Source organism: Notamacropus eugenii, chromosome 1 (assembly GCF_028372415.1).
Source record: "Notamacropus eugenii isolate mMacEug1 chromosome 1, mMacEug1.pri_v2, whole genome shotgun sequence".
In the NCBI taxonomy this organism is placed as follows: Eukaryota; Metazoa; Chordata; class Mammalia; order Diprotodontia; family Macropodidae; genus Notamacropus; species Notamacropus eugenii.
This window is the reverse complement of record NC_092872.1, coordinates 141474463-141490476: the sequence shown is the minus strand read 5'-3', so window position 1 is coordinate 141490476 and position 16014 is coordinate 141474463. Positions and strand designations below refer to the sequence as shown.

The 16014-nt window shown below is 43.7% G+C and overlaps 3 protein-coding genes across 8 annotated transcripts in view; 1 reads left to right on the top strand and 2 right to left on the bottom strand.

Annotated features, from left to right (window-relative positions):
- Positions 1 to 8655, bottom strand: part of RAB27A (RAB27A, member RAS oncogene family) — a 92913-nt gene extending 84258 nt beyond the window's left edge. The window contains exon 1 of the mRNA XM_072616036.1: positions 8307 to 8655. The gene's annotated coding sequence lies outside the window, so the exon portion shown is untranslated. The remainder of the gene's footprint in view (positions 1 to 8306) is intronic.
- Positions 8656 to 13599: 4944 nt separating this feature from the next.
- Positions 13600 to 15343, bottom strand: PIGBOS1 (PIGB opposite strand 1). Of its 6 annotated transcripts, none has more exons than XM_072616107.1 (2): positions 15219 to 15343; positions 13600 to 13938 (listed from the first exon to the last, which is right to left on the bottom strand). In XM_072616107.1, the coding sequence occupies exon 2, from the start codon at positions 13859 to 13861 to the stop codon at positions 13694 to 13696; it is 168 nt and encodes a 55-aa protein (XP_072472208.1). In that variant the 5' UTR covers positions 13862 to 13938; positions 15219 to 15343; the 3' UTR covers positions 13600 to 13693. The 6 variants fall into 6 exon arrangements, with proteins under 6 accessions (XP_072472208.1, XP_072472199.1, XP_072472189.1 ...); XM_072616098.1 differs by lacking the exon at positions 15219 to 15343 and adding an exon at positions 15051 to 15139; XM_072616088.1 differs by lacking the exon at positions 15219 to 15343 and adding an exon at positions 14775 to 14897.
- PIGB (phosphatidylinositol glycan anchor biosynthesis class B) overlaps positions 15245 to 16014 on the top strand; it is a 26195-nt gene continuing 25425 nt past the window's right edge. The window contains exon 1 of the mRNA XM_072616014.1: positions 15245 to 15376. Within this exon, the coding sequence (XP_072472115.1) occupies positions 15247 to 15376 (130 nt within the window). The 5' untranslated portion in view covers positions 15245 to 15246. The remainder of the gene's footprint in view (positions 15377 to 16014) is intronic.

Here is a 16014-nt window from a genome sequence, read left to right as displayed (position 1 = left end):
ACAGTACCTTGGAACTAGATTTGTAAAGGCTGTAGGATACAAGCTCCCAAGAATCTATTTCCTGTATTTCCAAACTAGGTATAACTGCAGCACAAATGTCTCCTGTTCAGTAGACTATATCCCCCAAAAAAGGCTGATGCTGCTTCTCTCTCCATGCAAGGCTATTCACAAAGACCCACAGCTCCATCTCTTCTCCACTGTTCCTTTTCATGAAGCCCTCCACTTCTTCCTTCTGGGTCTTCTCCAAGTTCTTCCTTCCCATCTTGTCTTTGTTTTTTAATGCTAGGCTTCCTGACAAAATCCTTCATCTAATTATAAGTCTACTGGTATTTTTATATCCTTAAGCTTTCTCCTGTGGGCCCCTTTTCTTAATCATTATGGGCACTTGAATCCATACTGGAGAGTCCTTATTAGGGCTAAAGGCAATCTCTGCCCTTATTACATATAATTATAAAAACTTTGTGCTCTTGCAGACAATAATTCACTTGCTCTAATCCCATTTTAAGGGACCCCCAAGATCAGTTACAGCCTGAACCAAGTATCTATTAAGTACCCTATCTCCATTCTGGCAGAAACAATCATCTTACCAAGAACTCCACGTGGCTATCAGTGAATTAAAAAAAAAAAAGATTTTTCTTTAGCATTCTCTTGCAAGAGACGGGATGAGCCATACAGAGATACTCTTTTAGACAACTACAAAGTCTTTTTTCCTTATCCCCATTCGCATTTTCCTCCCCTGTTCCACATTGGCCAGGTAGTTCAGGATTCACAGCTTATCTCAAAACATCTAAACAACCTCCCCCCGCCACACACGTGCACACACGCACACACACACACACACACACACACACACACACACAAACACAGGCGTCTCCATCCCTAATTATATTTCACAACTCAGCCCCCCCTTTCATCCTTATTTTCTTTATACTTTATTTAATAAAGGAATGAAAAGTCATAAATACTTTTAATCTCAACCCAAGATGTCTGCCTCACTCAGATTTTATGATCTCCATAGTATGAGAAAGAAATTTTCTCAATTGCTAAGAGAGTCAAACCCGGAATGTCTGTGTTAACATAAGAAAAGTCCCCCTATTTAAGTTAGAGTTGTGGAATGAAGTTTTCTTCCAGTCTTTGAGGTGGTTGAGACAGGAGAGACAGTGGCTCGGTTTAATCAAAGAGAAAAGGAGATATTTGCCCTTAGACAGATGATAAGCAGGTGCCCACGTCCAGAAGAGTGAAATGTTAATCAACATCCCCACTATTTTCCTTATAGTCAATTTATTTGCCTACATTTGCCACAAGTAGCCCATAAGTAAAATACTTTCTGGCATGTATGAATCCTTAGGTTTCATAAATCATGTATCATATACACGATTTCCGTGGAAACGAAAGTTTCAATGATGCCTTACGATTCTTTTGTGGCCTATAGGAAGTATAGTAGAGTCGAAAAAGAGCTGGCTCCGAAATCAGAAGAAGTAGCTTCAGATCTTGCCTCTGATGATTCCTATTACCTGTGTGACCTTGGGCAAATCACTCATCATCTGGAAAATGTGGGGATTGGAATATGCGGCTTCTGAGGCAGATAGGTAGCCAAGTAGATAGTAGGGAAGACCTGAATATAAATATGGCCTTAGGCACTTACTAGCTATGTGACCATGGGCAAGTCATTTAACTTCCTTTTGCCTCAGTTTCTTCAACTATAAAATGAGAATAATTAACAGGACCTCCCTTGGAAATAATATTAGTAAAAGCGCTTAGCACAGTGCCTGACATATACATGTGTGTATACATGTATGTGTATATGTATACTTTTGGCTCTATATAAATGCTTATACCTTTACCATTTTCCTTTCAGACTTAGATCTATGAGCCTGTGATTCTATAACTATGAATACTTTCTCAAAGATATTAACCTAGGAACTAGTACTAGGATATTCTCCTACAGACTTCTTGTGGGATTAGGTAGTATTTGAATTATCTAACCTTTGGTCCCCTTTGTTAGGAATGAAGGCTGCAATATCCAGAACAAAAAAAGTGCTGTATCTTCTCAAGAGGTAGCACATTCCTCCTCACCAAGAATCTCTTACCCTGCTACTGACTTGGAGATCATTCATGAGCAAATAGTCATTTGGGGCGCATATTCTTAGCTGGGGTTAAGCACTTATTAAGCACCTACTATGTGCCAGGCTCTGTGCTAAGTGTCAGGAATACAAAAGAAAGAAGAACTTACATTCTAATGAGGGAGAAGACATGCTGACAACTATGTACAAACAAGATAATGACAGGATAAATTGTAGATAATCAACAGAAGAAAGGCACAGCATTAACGATGCTCAGGAAAGGTTTCTTGTGGGAGATAGGAATTTAGCTGTAAGATGAAAGGAACCTAGGAGGCAGGGATGGGGAGGGGGGGGCTTCCAAGCACAGGGAACAGGGAGAGAAAACACCCAGAGTAAACACATGGAGTATCTTGTGTAAGGAACAGCTAGGAGGCCAGTGTCAATGGATCTCAGAGTCCATGAAGGTGAATAAGAGGGCCTAAGAACTTGGTTCTTGTTTTTCTAAGTACTTTCATAACTGTATTTCAATATATTTTTTTTCTTTTGTAATCCTATCCATTTAATTTTATGCATTTTAAAACATTCTGACAAGGGGTCATCCACAGGCTTCACTAAACTGACACAAAAAGCTTAAGAACCCCTGATTTAGCCTAATTTCTGCTTCATTCCAACCTTTCCATTCAGCTTGGTAGGACATCCTTCCTCAAAGAATTGTTCCCTGATTCTCTGGGGCCTCCCAGATCACTTCAATTACTCCCCAATTCATTTCTAAGAGACACTGGAGCATACTGTACAAATCACTGCAGAATACACATATACACTCTTAATAAGCAATCATCACCATAAATTCAACCTAGGAAATGATTTGACAGGCCATATTGAAATTTTAATTAATAATTTATTGCCTGGTTCACCACTCTCCAGATAACGCTAAAAGAGCTATAAAATGGTACCCCACCCAAAATATAGTATGATAATTTTTTATCTACCCAGTTTCATGTCTTTTTCTTAAAAGATATAGGGGGTAATTATACAACTATGCGTAATCAGTCATAACTAGTGAGACGTTCACCCGATGGGCATAACTGTTGTTTCTAGGGCCTGGTACACAGGCTACAGAAAATCAGACCAATGAGATAGTTTGGTCTCTAAGCAACCACTTTTTATTATAACGCTTTGACCCAGCAGCTGGTTAGGCTATATATGAATTCATCAACAAAGCTATGAAAAACAAGATCACAGTCTCTGAAATAATGTAGCCTGGTTGGTAAGGAAATAAGAGTTCAAGTCATTGGTTTTCAAGGTTCTTTCTCAACAAGCACAGCTAGCAAAAATGTGAATGAGCCTCTGAAGGACAGCACAGTCCCCACATCTACCTACAGGAGTGAGTGCCATGTTTTTCTTCATAATCAAGCCAACTAGTGTATCCATAATAGAACGATGTATCTCCAAACAGGTGGATCTCAGAAGAGCCACATGTGCCCTTTTAATAATCATTTGAGTGGTATTTGATAGGAGGGCACTATATTAACCCTGGGTCCATGGAAGGGGTCTGAGGGTAGATTTCAGGGGGTATATGAATTTGGATAGGAAAAAAAATCACATCTTTGTTATCAGTAATCTTTAGCTTCCCTAGTAATCCTGGTATTTTATTTTATGTGTATAAAAACAAAACATTATTCTCAGAAGGGATTCATGGGATTTACTAGACTGCCAAAGGGGTCCACGATACATAAAAGGCTAAGAATCCCTGTTGGGACCCTAGGATGTGGATTATATAATATTAGAAGTGCTATAAGGTTAATACTGAGTTATAGCCAACAGGCTTGTCTAATTATTCCTTTCAACAGGGATTTATGATGCATCTACTATGTGACCGGTAGTGTGTTGGGTTCTAGGAACACAAGAACAAAAACAGAACAGTCCTTGACCTCATGGTTACATTTTATTTGCAGCAAGAGGTAGGAGAGAAAAATATATACACAGATAAATCATTTAAAAAACAGGGATAGGGACTGAAGCTTTCATTTCTTTGATATAGGGATTAAGAAACTCTGGCAACGCAAGCCAAAACCTCTGCAGCTTGTAGTTTTTGAAAGTTGCCTAGAGCACCATGAGGCCAAGTGATTTGTCCAGTCACACAGCCAATGTGTGTTCAGAGGCAGTACTTGCCGGTTCCAAGGCTAGATAGTTAAATGCAAATTAATTTGGGAAGTGGGAAGAAAGTACTAACAACCGGGAGGAAGGAGAAGAGATCAGGAAATAGCTCAAATAGCAGGCAGCAACTGAGCTAAGTGTTGGAGACAGCTAGGCCTTCCAAGAGGTAAGAAAAAAGGAGCCTTTCAGGCATAGGAAAAAGCCTGTGCCAAGGCAGGCATAAGGTCAAATTTTAGTACAGAGCTAGGCTGGCTTAGCTTCCTCAGAGGAAGGAAATATCATTTTCTTCCTTGGATAAGATATACACATAGCCAACAAAGTGGACTGTGAAATGGTCGGTCTTTATGATCAAAGACTTTAATGCATGTACAAATAGAGTTGCAGTCATGTTGTTTTAAGATGGCAGAATGACTTAGAGTCAGGAGAGAGCAGAGTACTAATCAGGCTACTTAACTTCTCTAAGCCTCAGTTTCTTTAGCTGTAAAATGGGTATAATAATATTTCCACTATCCACCTTTCAGGGTGATGGTGAAGAAAAGCCTTTTGTTCACCTTAAAGTACGTACAGAAATGTGAGTTATTAATTAATATTGTTGTCACAATATGAAAAACAAAATGAAAAACCATCATACCAATAGATAGGGTGACAGAGAAACTAAAATATTCCATTTTTCTCTTTCTACAGTACATAATTTCTAAAATTTTCATCAGAAAATAAAATGAATTTGATGGTCCTTGAACTTTGTACAACCAACATTAGTCAGCACAAGGAGACTAGGAAGCAAAAACCACAAAACAGAGCACTGAATGCTGTCAAATCTTGACTTTGTTATAATAAAACTACATTTAAAGACCTTTTACCCTTCTGTCAGGGTTTTTCCTGATCATCTGTTCCCAAAATAGTTGCAATTGAATTCATCAAACATTTACTAAACTCCCCACTATGTGCAAAGTATAATCAGAACAGGAGGTTGGTGTGACATGAAGCAGGAGAGAAGGACGTCCTGAGCGCCAGTGATACCCACACAATGTGGGCAGACCTTCATTCATTGGGAAGATCAGAAGATCTGTGGGAGAACACAGACATGAGTCATGTGGGATGGGTAAGAAGGCCCTGACTGATGTAGATACTGAATCAAGGCATTGAAAAGCTTAGAGGACTGCAGACCACAGATAAATCCCAAACATCCTTGGCCTGAAGGCAAAGGCATCAATTCTGTCCTTGCATTCGGGGGCAATGGGGACATGAAAAGAACTAGTCCTTCTCCAGAACAAATTTACTCTAAAAAAATCAAAATGAGATTTTCGCTTAGAGCCTCAGTCTTAAACTTGTTCGGTCATTTTTCAATCATCTCCATGCTTCCTTTCTTTGCAAAGACACTGGAGTGGTTTGCCATGTCTTTCTCCAGCTCATTTGACAGATGAAGAAACTGAGGCAAACGGGGTTAAGTGATTTGCCCAGGATCACGCAGCTAGTGTGTGTCTGAGGCCAAATTTGAACTCAAGTCTTCCTGACTCAGGTCAGGCACCCTATCCACTGAGCCACCTAGCTGCCCCAAGTCTTAAAACATTGTCTTAACTTTTAGTCTTTTCAGTATTACTGCACCAAACCTATGATAGTGTCTCTTTCATTATAAATAAAAAGAACGCATTATGTTAAGGGTGGGATGGGGGAGCTTTCCCTCCCATTTCATGAGGCTACACATGATCTGTCTTCCTTGATAAGGTGAAATCACAAAGAGGATTATCTTCAAAACCACAAATTCCAACAAGGAGAGATGCAGAGAGGAAGTGCTATAGGAGTTCAGAAGAGAAGAGTTCATCTTATACACCGTAAAAGAAACTTGGCTTCAAAATCCTGAGTAAAAAATAAAGATTGATGTTTCAAAAAGATTCACTGCCACTGAGGAAGAAATGGAGACGATGGGCAGTAAAGAGCAGGTTTAATCTTTTCATGCCCAGTATTCAAGCACCACATAGAAGGATGCATCCATTGGAGCACACAAAGCTGTCCAACCCTCCTCTGCTCTGGCCTACCCTGCCCAATCTGGTCACTGTAGGGGAAGAGGTGCATACTTTTGTCATTCTCTCTCACAGACAAACTCCACCGCTCCAGAAAAAAATACCTTCCTTTCTTCCTCTTCCCTTATCCCTCCTTTGGTAGAGATCCAGGTAGAGGATCAAGAAAGTAGGTAGTAGTCATGACTGTATCTGTCATCCTTTTTAAAATGGACAAAACTTTTTATGTTTATGTGTTGAAATACTTGTGTTTGTTGATGATTGCTTAGTTTACAAAAAAAGGGTTGGTTTAAAAAAAAGGAACTACACACCATGATCTCCATTTTCCCTGTCTTATATTTTTCTTCTGTATACATTATAAGTTTTCTGGGCACAAGAAGGCTGTTCCCACTAAACTAAGACATGCTTTGTAAGCAAACAGCCTAGTCTCCATACTTAGATCAGCTCATTGTTTGTTTATAAGCTGAGGCTCTGGCTACTTAAATATTAACGATGACTCCTAATTTCAAACCAAACGCAAAATTTCTCTTGGTTCCAGTGGTCTGTTTTCAGAGGTGAATTTTGTTTTGCAAGGTACAAGTTTGAGAACCTAAAGTTTCCCAGGATGCCAAGGAGCAAGAACAGTGGGAGACCAAGGGAGAAAGGTTAATTCAGCTCAATAAACCTTTATTAAGCTCCTACTGACCAGATCACTATTATATTTCTGGGAAAGATAAAATAAAATTTAGATAGAATAGACATTTTCTCCCAGGGAACTAAAGTTTAATAAGAGAACATGTCATACAAAAAGGGGGAAGAGTAAGACAAAAAATAATTTTCCATTAGTGTTTATAAGGTGCTTTCCTCAAAAGAACCTTGCGAGTAGATCAGTAAAAATCCTGTATCCTTGTTTTAGGAGAGGGAACTGAGGGCCAAAAACATAAAGTGGTTTTGGGAGTTGGGATTGGAGTCCAAGTCTCCTGATCCCAAATATGATTTTTTTTCCTACACACCTTGCTACCCGCCAACAGAAGTTCACTCTAGTATTTCTTATCTAATTCTTCTTATTTTATTCACAATGAAAAGCACCTTGATGCTCTGAACAGCACAGCATATGAATAGTAATGGAAAGAGAGACCACTGAACAGGCCATGAACCACCAAAGGGCTTAGATCCCCACTACCATCCTCCTCTTTCAAGTCGAACAGAGAGAGGAGAGCTGTGACACTCTGGAACACACACGCGCACACACACGCGCACACACACACACACACACACACACACACACACACACACACACACACACACACACACACACACACACACACACACACACACACACACACACACACCACTGACTTATTGGGATTCTCAGAACAAGTGTTTTGGCCTTAAAAGATGATTCCAGACATCTGCACAACCTCAAAGCCCAAGTGTGGATAAACCCAGTTGCAGGGAAGCTGACTGAAAGAATGAGATCCCTGGTTTGCCTAGGGCCAAACTCCGCCAACTGGGCTCTACAGGTGGTAAAGAAATAAAATGAAAAGCAAAATAAGATGTCTTGAAGAAAGCAAATCTCCGGGCTTTCCTTCTTCCTTCCTGTACATTTCTAAGTTCCTTCTCTCCTTTCCCAACATCTGGATACATAGCCCAGGGTAGGTCTTAAGTTCTGCCCTCCAATCTTCCCTACCCAGCCAAGTCTCCAGCCACACCAACCAAGCTCCTCAATCTGGAATCCATGCCTTAGTCTTCCGGCCGACCCTAGATCGCCTCCCCTAAAAAGGTGTCATCCCTCAGGGTCTGTCCTTGGGGATTTAGCTCCAGGCTCAGTCCCGGGAAGCCTCAGGGCTGGGGTCTAGGGGTGAAGCAGGGCACCTTTGCCCACCCCCATGCCCCCCTAGTCCGACCTCCCCAGTCCAAGGCAGAACACTGGCGGATCCTATGGCACTATCCACCACAATCCGCAGTCACCCGTGAAAAATGGGCACCGCCTCCCTGGAAGCGCACCAGCCAGATGCCCCTCACAGCCTCCGACGCCCAGCCCCACTCCCTGGGCGGATCTCTAAGGAGACGCCCGCCTGGCCCTTACCTGTCCGCGGGTCCCGTGCCCGAAGCAGCTGCGGGTCCACGCTCAGTGCGCTCAGCGCCCACTCCGCCGCCTGCCCTTTTTTGGGTCCCCGGCGGGTCTGTTCCGTCCGGCCCCACATCACTTCCCGTAAAGGAGCTGAGAGGTGGGGGCGGGTCCTCCTTTCTTTCCTACACCTCCCTCTTCCTCCTCCTGGCCCGCAGGGTACCTCCCCACCGAGGTCTTCGGCCCCTCTACCCAGGTGGGAAGTTGGGTGGCTCCTCTTGGGGAAGGAGGGATGGATGGAGCCCCGAGCCACCGCACCTGCTGCCTGGTACCCCGCGGGGAGAGTAGGAGAGGCTAGAGAGAGGACCCCGCCCCGCAGCTGGAGCTCGGGAGGGGAGGGGGTGGGCCAGTGGGAAGAGGGGAGCCCCGAGCTGGGATTCCTGGGCTTTGTCAAGGTCTTCCCGGCCTTGGCTGCAGGACCAGCTGGGGTGAAGGAAAGGGTTAATGCTGGGTTGAGGAGAAATGAGGGTACGTTTAGGTGCGCAGAAGGATGGAAGGATGTGAACATGCAATGACCCACTTGAGTCGCACTGGGGCACTTTGTGTAATCACTCCTGATTAAACCTGCATGTGCCTTCCCAAGAGCCACTGTCCAACGGCACGGCCCAGTGTGTCACACCCTGCTGCCTGAGCGCGACTGGCCTGAACCCTGACTCTGGCTGTCTTTGGGGAACAGCCCCTTGCCTGTCACCTCCTATGGGTCCCCACCTAGGATTTCCGTTCAGAACGTACATGCTCACTAAGCACAGTGGATAGCGACGTCCCTCTCATTCTTTCATGGTCTCAAACTTCTGACTTTTGTCAAAATTACTCAAGACCTTTTCTTCTTGCAAAAGAGAGGCAATGGCATTCCGCTGTGAAAGGGTCAAAGGTGGCAAAGGACGTAGAAAAGTCAGGAAGAGAAAGATGAGCACAACCACGCTGGTCCTAAATGTAGTTCTTCCTGGTGTGGGCTAAGTCAGTTTAAAGGCAGCTTCAACTGTGAGAGAAACAGGATGCATGGCCTGATTGTATAACAAAATGAGACAGCACCAACTTGATGAAATCCGTAAGCCTTTGCTGCCACCCAGTGTTTCACTCTTATTTCAGTTTTGTTTCTCTAAACCTGAGCCCTGTGATTATTGAAACAGCTGGACTGCTGGGTTCCTATCCAAAGACACCCTCTTGTTCATTGCTGGTACTGGTGGTATCAAACCAGTAGGTGCTGGATTGCAGCTCATAAAACCACTCACCACTAGTAAATTATTGCTGAGAAAGCCCTTCACCAGTACATAAAGACATCTGAAAAGACCAAAGAATATCCCAGAGGCTCTGCATTTTGAATAAATCCATTCTTGACGATTCATTCTCTGACCAAACCACAGGTTCTCCCACAGTCACCTCCATGGGAAATGGTGTAAACTGAAGGAAAGTCTGGGATGTCTGGGAGGTGGATCCAAACCCAAACCACACTGCCTTTGCAGAAGGTTTAAGTAAAGGGGCTGAGAAGTTGTACAGGAAGCCAACCCCAGCTAGTAACTGAGTGAACCATGTCTGCAGGTGCAAGTAAATCTTAGAAAGCTCTCAGAAAACTTAAGCAGCCTTCCAGGATTGTGTGGGTTCTAACTAGAGACACTTCCTACTCTTGACCTTTCAGAACTCTCCTTTTTCTTATCTACATTTGACTAGGCCTTCCAATTCCTATCATAAGATCCTGGGCTTCTGACTGAGAGACCAGTTGGACCTGGGCCCAGCACAGTGCTGCTCCACAGCCACCTTCATGCGCCATACCTTCACCTTGCACCATTTGCCCATCTCTGCTTTCCACTGCTAACAATGGAAACCAGTTCAGGACTATTGATTAGGGATTCCCCTAATCAAAACACCATCCCCAGTCATCAGTCTCCGATGTATTGTCTTCCTCCATTAGAACATAAGCACTTTGAGGACAAGAACCATCTCCCCCTACCCATGCAGTAACTTGCACATTTAAGTAAATCGTTTAACTGAATTTAATCATTAAAAAAATCAAAGTCTTTAGGATATGGGAGGCCGTAGTCATTACTAGAAGTGGGAGAGTGAATACCATTGGTTTATTAAAAATGAAATAGAAAAGGAGGTACTCTAAAACTGTTATCAGTCATCTAATACCAATATACTACCCTATATTGTTAAGTTATCTTTTGAGTTCATGAGTGCTTGTGTATCTGCATTCCCCAATTAAACTGTAAGCTCCGAGGACAGGACTCTGGTACCTTCCAGGAACCAGAAAGCATTGCGAAGAATGAGATATCTCTTCCAATTCCTAGCAAACGCTGGAGCTGTGAATCAGGGGCCTCTGTCTATCCTCTCCTCACTCCTAGAATTAGAAGGTATGTTAACAGTCATTTAGTTCAGCTTTGGATACACTCTACATCAGTGGAATCAAACTATTATACTGTACGTAAGGATCCCTGTGGGCCGTGTATTGACTGACAAGTATGTAAAAAAATATTAACTGTCCTATTGTCTTTGTTAACTATTTCCCAGTTATATTTTAAGCTGGTTCAAGCAGCACTATTTTAGTGTTTCAGGTTGCATTGTATACACACCTACTTAACAACACAACCACATAGGCTCAACCACAGAGGTAAAAAGGCAAAGTGAACATATGGCCCTAACTCAAATTCAATAACTGGCAATGAACTTTCTCACAGGGAAGCCTAGTTTTTGTACAACTATTAGCAATTTTCTTAAATTTTAGGTACCTCCTCCCCATATGCCTGAAATTAGTCTCTACCTTGTATAAGTGTCCATGCTGAATAAATTCCTCCCTTTGGAGAACAATCTGGAACTGCACTTTTTGGGATAAAATAAAAGTTTAGCTACATTTAGTACACGTGTAGTTTAGATACACCTAGTATTCCATCTCATGTTGCCCTCTCTGCTGCCACTGCTCAATCTAGCTGCCCCAACTCATCTCTTATTAATTATTCCATATCCCCTGTTTGATGGTTATTTAGTGTTTATAAAGCAGCAATGCCTTAGTTTACAAACCCCTGGTTTACAAGGTCCCTTCCATGTGAACAGCCATGGCAGTGCTCCATGGAACAGAATATCAACTCCAGCCACCAGGTAGCAACAACTGTTTTCATGGATGTACTTCACTGTTGCTACCCAAGGCAGCAGTGGGGAACCTGCGGCCTAGAGGCTATATGTGCCCGTCTAGGTCCTCAAGTAAAGTTCTTTAACTGAATCCCCAACCCTGATCTAAGATACTAGAGACTGGGCAGGGGCACAGTCTCCGAGGGTCATAGGCCAACACCACGGTGAGCTGGTAAACTAGTCTGCACTGGTCTTATTATAGCAAAGGAACCTCTGTTCCTTGACCTAGTCTCTAAACCAGAGCTTAATCAAACAGGGTGTAGATAAATGGCCATGATGGTCCTCCTGTTCCCTCAACAGGAAAGGTAAATAAGATTTAAAATACCACATAAATAAAAAGACAGAGCTCAGGGACCCTGTCTTGGCTTGCTTTGTCACTTTTTTCTTATTAAAGAGGCTTTTGTGGGCTAGCCTAGGAATCTATTAAAAATTTGTAAAAGTCTAAATGAGAAAAAAAGCTGAGTGTCAACCAAGTACTGGAATACAACCCAAAGTTGTAACTTGGGAACAATTTGTCTAGAGTTTTCTACTTCTTGTAACACCTTCCCATTTATCATCTCATTTGTTCCCAGGTTTTTTTGGTATCTAGTGTTTTGGCACCAAAGCATTGATGACTGTTTTACTTCCATGAAAATTTTGATGGTTTTTTATGCAATTTGTAGCTAACATCCATTTTGGCTTTAGAAGTAAACTGTGATTTCTCGATAATAACTCCAGGCAACAACCCAAAAGTTATTTCTACAATTCTCAATAAGTTAGACTGACAGAATATACTAATATTCTGTCAATCTAGCATAATTACTTATGCAAACAATGCTATAAATTTCTCCTAGAGACATATTCTGACTATGGAACTAAAGCAGATACTACTGTTCTTTTTTCAGAGAAGACTTTCAGAGTTGCTTTTTCCTTAATAGCTTCTTATTTAAACCCAATAACAAACATGTAGTTGAAACAATCTTTTCTGTGAAGTTTCTGCATATAGAACATGTAATATGGAGTTCTATCAAAACAATCATTTCAGCTTTATAGGTAAGTGGTGTCATCATTTACAATGTAGGCAACACTAGCAACTATTCAAATATGACATTTTCCTGCATTGTACTAGTTGAACCAGGATTTGAAATCAGAATATTTGTTGACCAGTCATATCGTAGTATATTTTTTATAATTATTTATAGATCTTAATTATACATGCTCATTATAGACAACTGAAATTAGACCTTACTAATTTCCTATATTCATTCAGCAGGGAAAACAGTTCTTTGCATTTTAAAGGTTGCACAAAAGCTATCAAAATACTAAGCCTTGAAAACTGGTATTGGGTAAATGATAATTAATTTTTTTAAGTATTTTTTGAATTATAGCTTTCCTCTTTTCTTTCCCTACTCTACTTTTTGATACAAATTGGTTTATGATTTGGGGATCAGTGTTGAGTTACATGGAAAGATAGTGCTACATATTTTTACTACTCATTATAATGTGTACTGTATCACTTTTCCTGCATACAAAGCTTTGCTTTGAACCTACCAGGTGTCCAACTATATCTGCCAGTCGAACTCTTAGTACTTTCCACTATACCAGACTGAAGACAGAGAAGGTGAAGGTTGGGGAGGAAATTAGATCAATGACAAGCTTCTGGTCAGTTCATATGCATCTGAATCTTTTCAAGCTAAGTGTGGAAGCTTCTGTACCAGGCAGTTGCCCAGCTCACCTCCTCCCAAATCAGGGATTCTCAACGTTTTCTGTTGTGGATCCTTTTTCAAAGTGTTTTTGAATACTTAAGATAAAAAAAGAAACAAAGCATTTTGAAATGAAAATGTAATCCTTTTCTTATAGAAGGTCAGAGATCTCCCCCACCTTGAAATCTGTGGATCTCCTGGGAGTTCATGGAGTTTAGGTCAAGAACTCCTGTCCGAGATCTGGTACTGTAAACACCACTAATACTCACTTGTGTAGACTTCCCCAAAACTGCCACCATAAGCAAGCAGCCACACTACAAATTCAGGGAAATTAGTGCCAAACATAGAACTGCAACATGAAGATACTGATTTTAGGGAAAGGAAATTAGTAGGCTTGAGGAAGGCCATGAAATATGACAAACGAAAAAAAATACGAAAAATTCAAACAGTGTTAAGAACCACTTAAATCATTATCCTTGACTTAATCATGCTCAAAATAATAACAGGTATATCTTGTCAATGACTTGGGTTTTAAGCCCATCATTCACTTTTCTTCTCTAATGATTCTTGAACACTTTGTGTCTTTTCCTTTAATATTTTCTGATCTCGAGAATACTGTTCAAAGATTGGTTGATAAATATAGATTCCTCCAGCAACTCCAAGGACACTTGCAAGAAGCATCTGAGGAAAAGTCAATCTGCCATACATTTTATCAACAAATGCAGCAGGTCACAATGGATGTTTTCAAAAGGTACGTGTGCGTATCCAAGGAAATATCTTCAGGTCTGTATACAAGGAAAGAAAATGGAAAACGTTAATTTGCCATATCACCCTTTAGTGTTCTATGTAGCCTCTCTATTTTGGGAGAGATGGAGCCATATCCTTTTATTGGTACTTGGCATGGTATACTATTCAAAATGGCAAGTTTGATGGATACATGATTTCTCATAAAAAAGATTACATGGTCATAAAATTTGGGGGAGAATTATCCATGGATTTCCCTGTACTCATCTTTTCAAAATTTCCAATCAAGGAATTTCATTCTTTAAAATTTTCTGGATCCTTATTACCTACCGGTGAAACTGAAATTCCTTTCCCTAGCATTCAAAATCCTTCACAATATAATGCTACTTAGGGTTTATAAGCTTATCACATTATTTCCTTGTCGTTCAGTTGTGTCAAACTCTTCACGGCCCCATCGGGGTTTTCTTGGAAGAGATACTGGAATACATATATACATACTTCCATCTCCGGCTCATTTTACAGAGGCAAACCAGGTGAAGCGACTGGCCCAGGGTCACACGGCTGGTGCGTGTCCGAGGCCAGATGGACCTCCAGCCATGTGCTTGGACCCACCCCAGCTGTTCAGGATTTTTGTACGTATTTACACAGATCCGGTCACCTCAGCCGCAGGATGGCGGCGTCCCGAAGGCAGAGCTTGTCGTCTGGTTTTTTCACCTGGCATCCCCGCACCTACCCCGGGGTTGGGCGAGTCCCGTTTGTCGTAGGGAATGATCTAGCGCTTAGTGAACGGGGGAATGGTCAGAAAAGCCACGGCTCTGCCCCCCAAGCCCTGGGGAACCAGAGATGTTCCTTCCCAGCTCCAAGCAGGATGACTCACAAGACCGAGGGGCGGAAGGGGCCTTAGGGATCATCCGGGCCGATAACACTGGGCCCAGAGAGGGCACGTGCTCTGCCCACGGTCACGCAGCTCGTCAGCCGCGGACCAAGGCTTCGGGCCCGGGACTTCGGCCTCCACCTGCCCGGGCCGTTAGTCGGGCCCTCCCGGGCTGCAGCCCTGCCGTCACTCAAGGGGCCACACGAAGATTAAAATACACTGCGAACGGTCTGCCGGCCCCGGGGGCTCTCCCTCAGCCGCTCGCACGCCGCCCCTCACCTTCGCCGAGATGGCGGCTCCCGGGCTAGCGCTCGGGACGGCGGATGGCACCTGCGCCGGGCCTTAGAGGAAACCCCCCCGCTCCCAGGCACCCCCGCGCCCGTCCGCTACGGCGGCTCGAGGAGGCCAAGCGGCGCACAGCGCGAAGTCGCACGCTTCCTCATTCACCTGAGCGGAGGGCCGCGCGGCGAGGAGCATGGAGCGGGCCGGGGGCAGCCTCTTCTTCAGGAGGCGCCGGAGCAGCTCCCCCGAGACGGTGAAGCTAAGGAAGAGAAAGTCTGTACTGTACAGCAGCCCTCCGGAAGGGCGCGCTGGGAGCGCCTTCGGTGAGGGAAGGAGGGAGGCGCGGAGCGAGGGGGAGAGCAGGGCACTAGGACCCAGAGGGCCGAGCCCGTGACCCGGCTCCCGCTGTGACTACAGGCGAGCCTTTGCAGCCCCTCAGCGCCTTCCTTCTCCGCATGGCTTGTGGTAATAACCGCAGCCTGCCTCACTTTCAGGAAGCCTGCGGTGCCTCTCCCCCCGTGCTGGGTTTATTTTGTAAATGTTCGATGGGCGGGAAGCTGGGCGCAGACCCGCGCCTCGCCGGAGGGGCTGCGGTGCTCGAGGCGTGGCGGAGGCGGCCCTCTCCCCACCGACCTCGGAGGCCCCGGGGCCCACCTCGGGCCGAGCCTCCTTCTGAGCTTCAGTGCCCGCCCCGCGGGCAGGGTCGGAACGGGCGGAAGTAGGGGCAGCTGGGGGACCTGCCCTGGCGACGCTTGCCGGTCTTGTGACCCTGGCCGAGGCACTAACCCCGGCTGCATCGAATAGGATAAAATTGAATAGGAGTAAATATCAAATCCTGTTCATTGGTTCAAAAACGGGGGCGACCCACGGGGGGGTTCTGGACTTGAATGGGAAGAAAGTACGTCTTTCCTAAGCCATTGGTTTCCTTTGTAATCCTGCCTTTCATGGGCCCGTAGGCAAG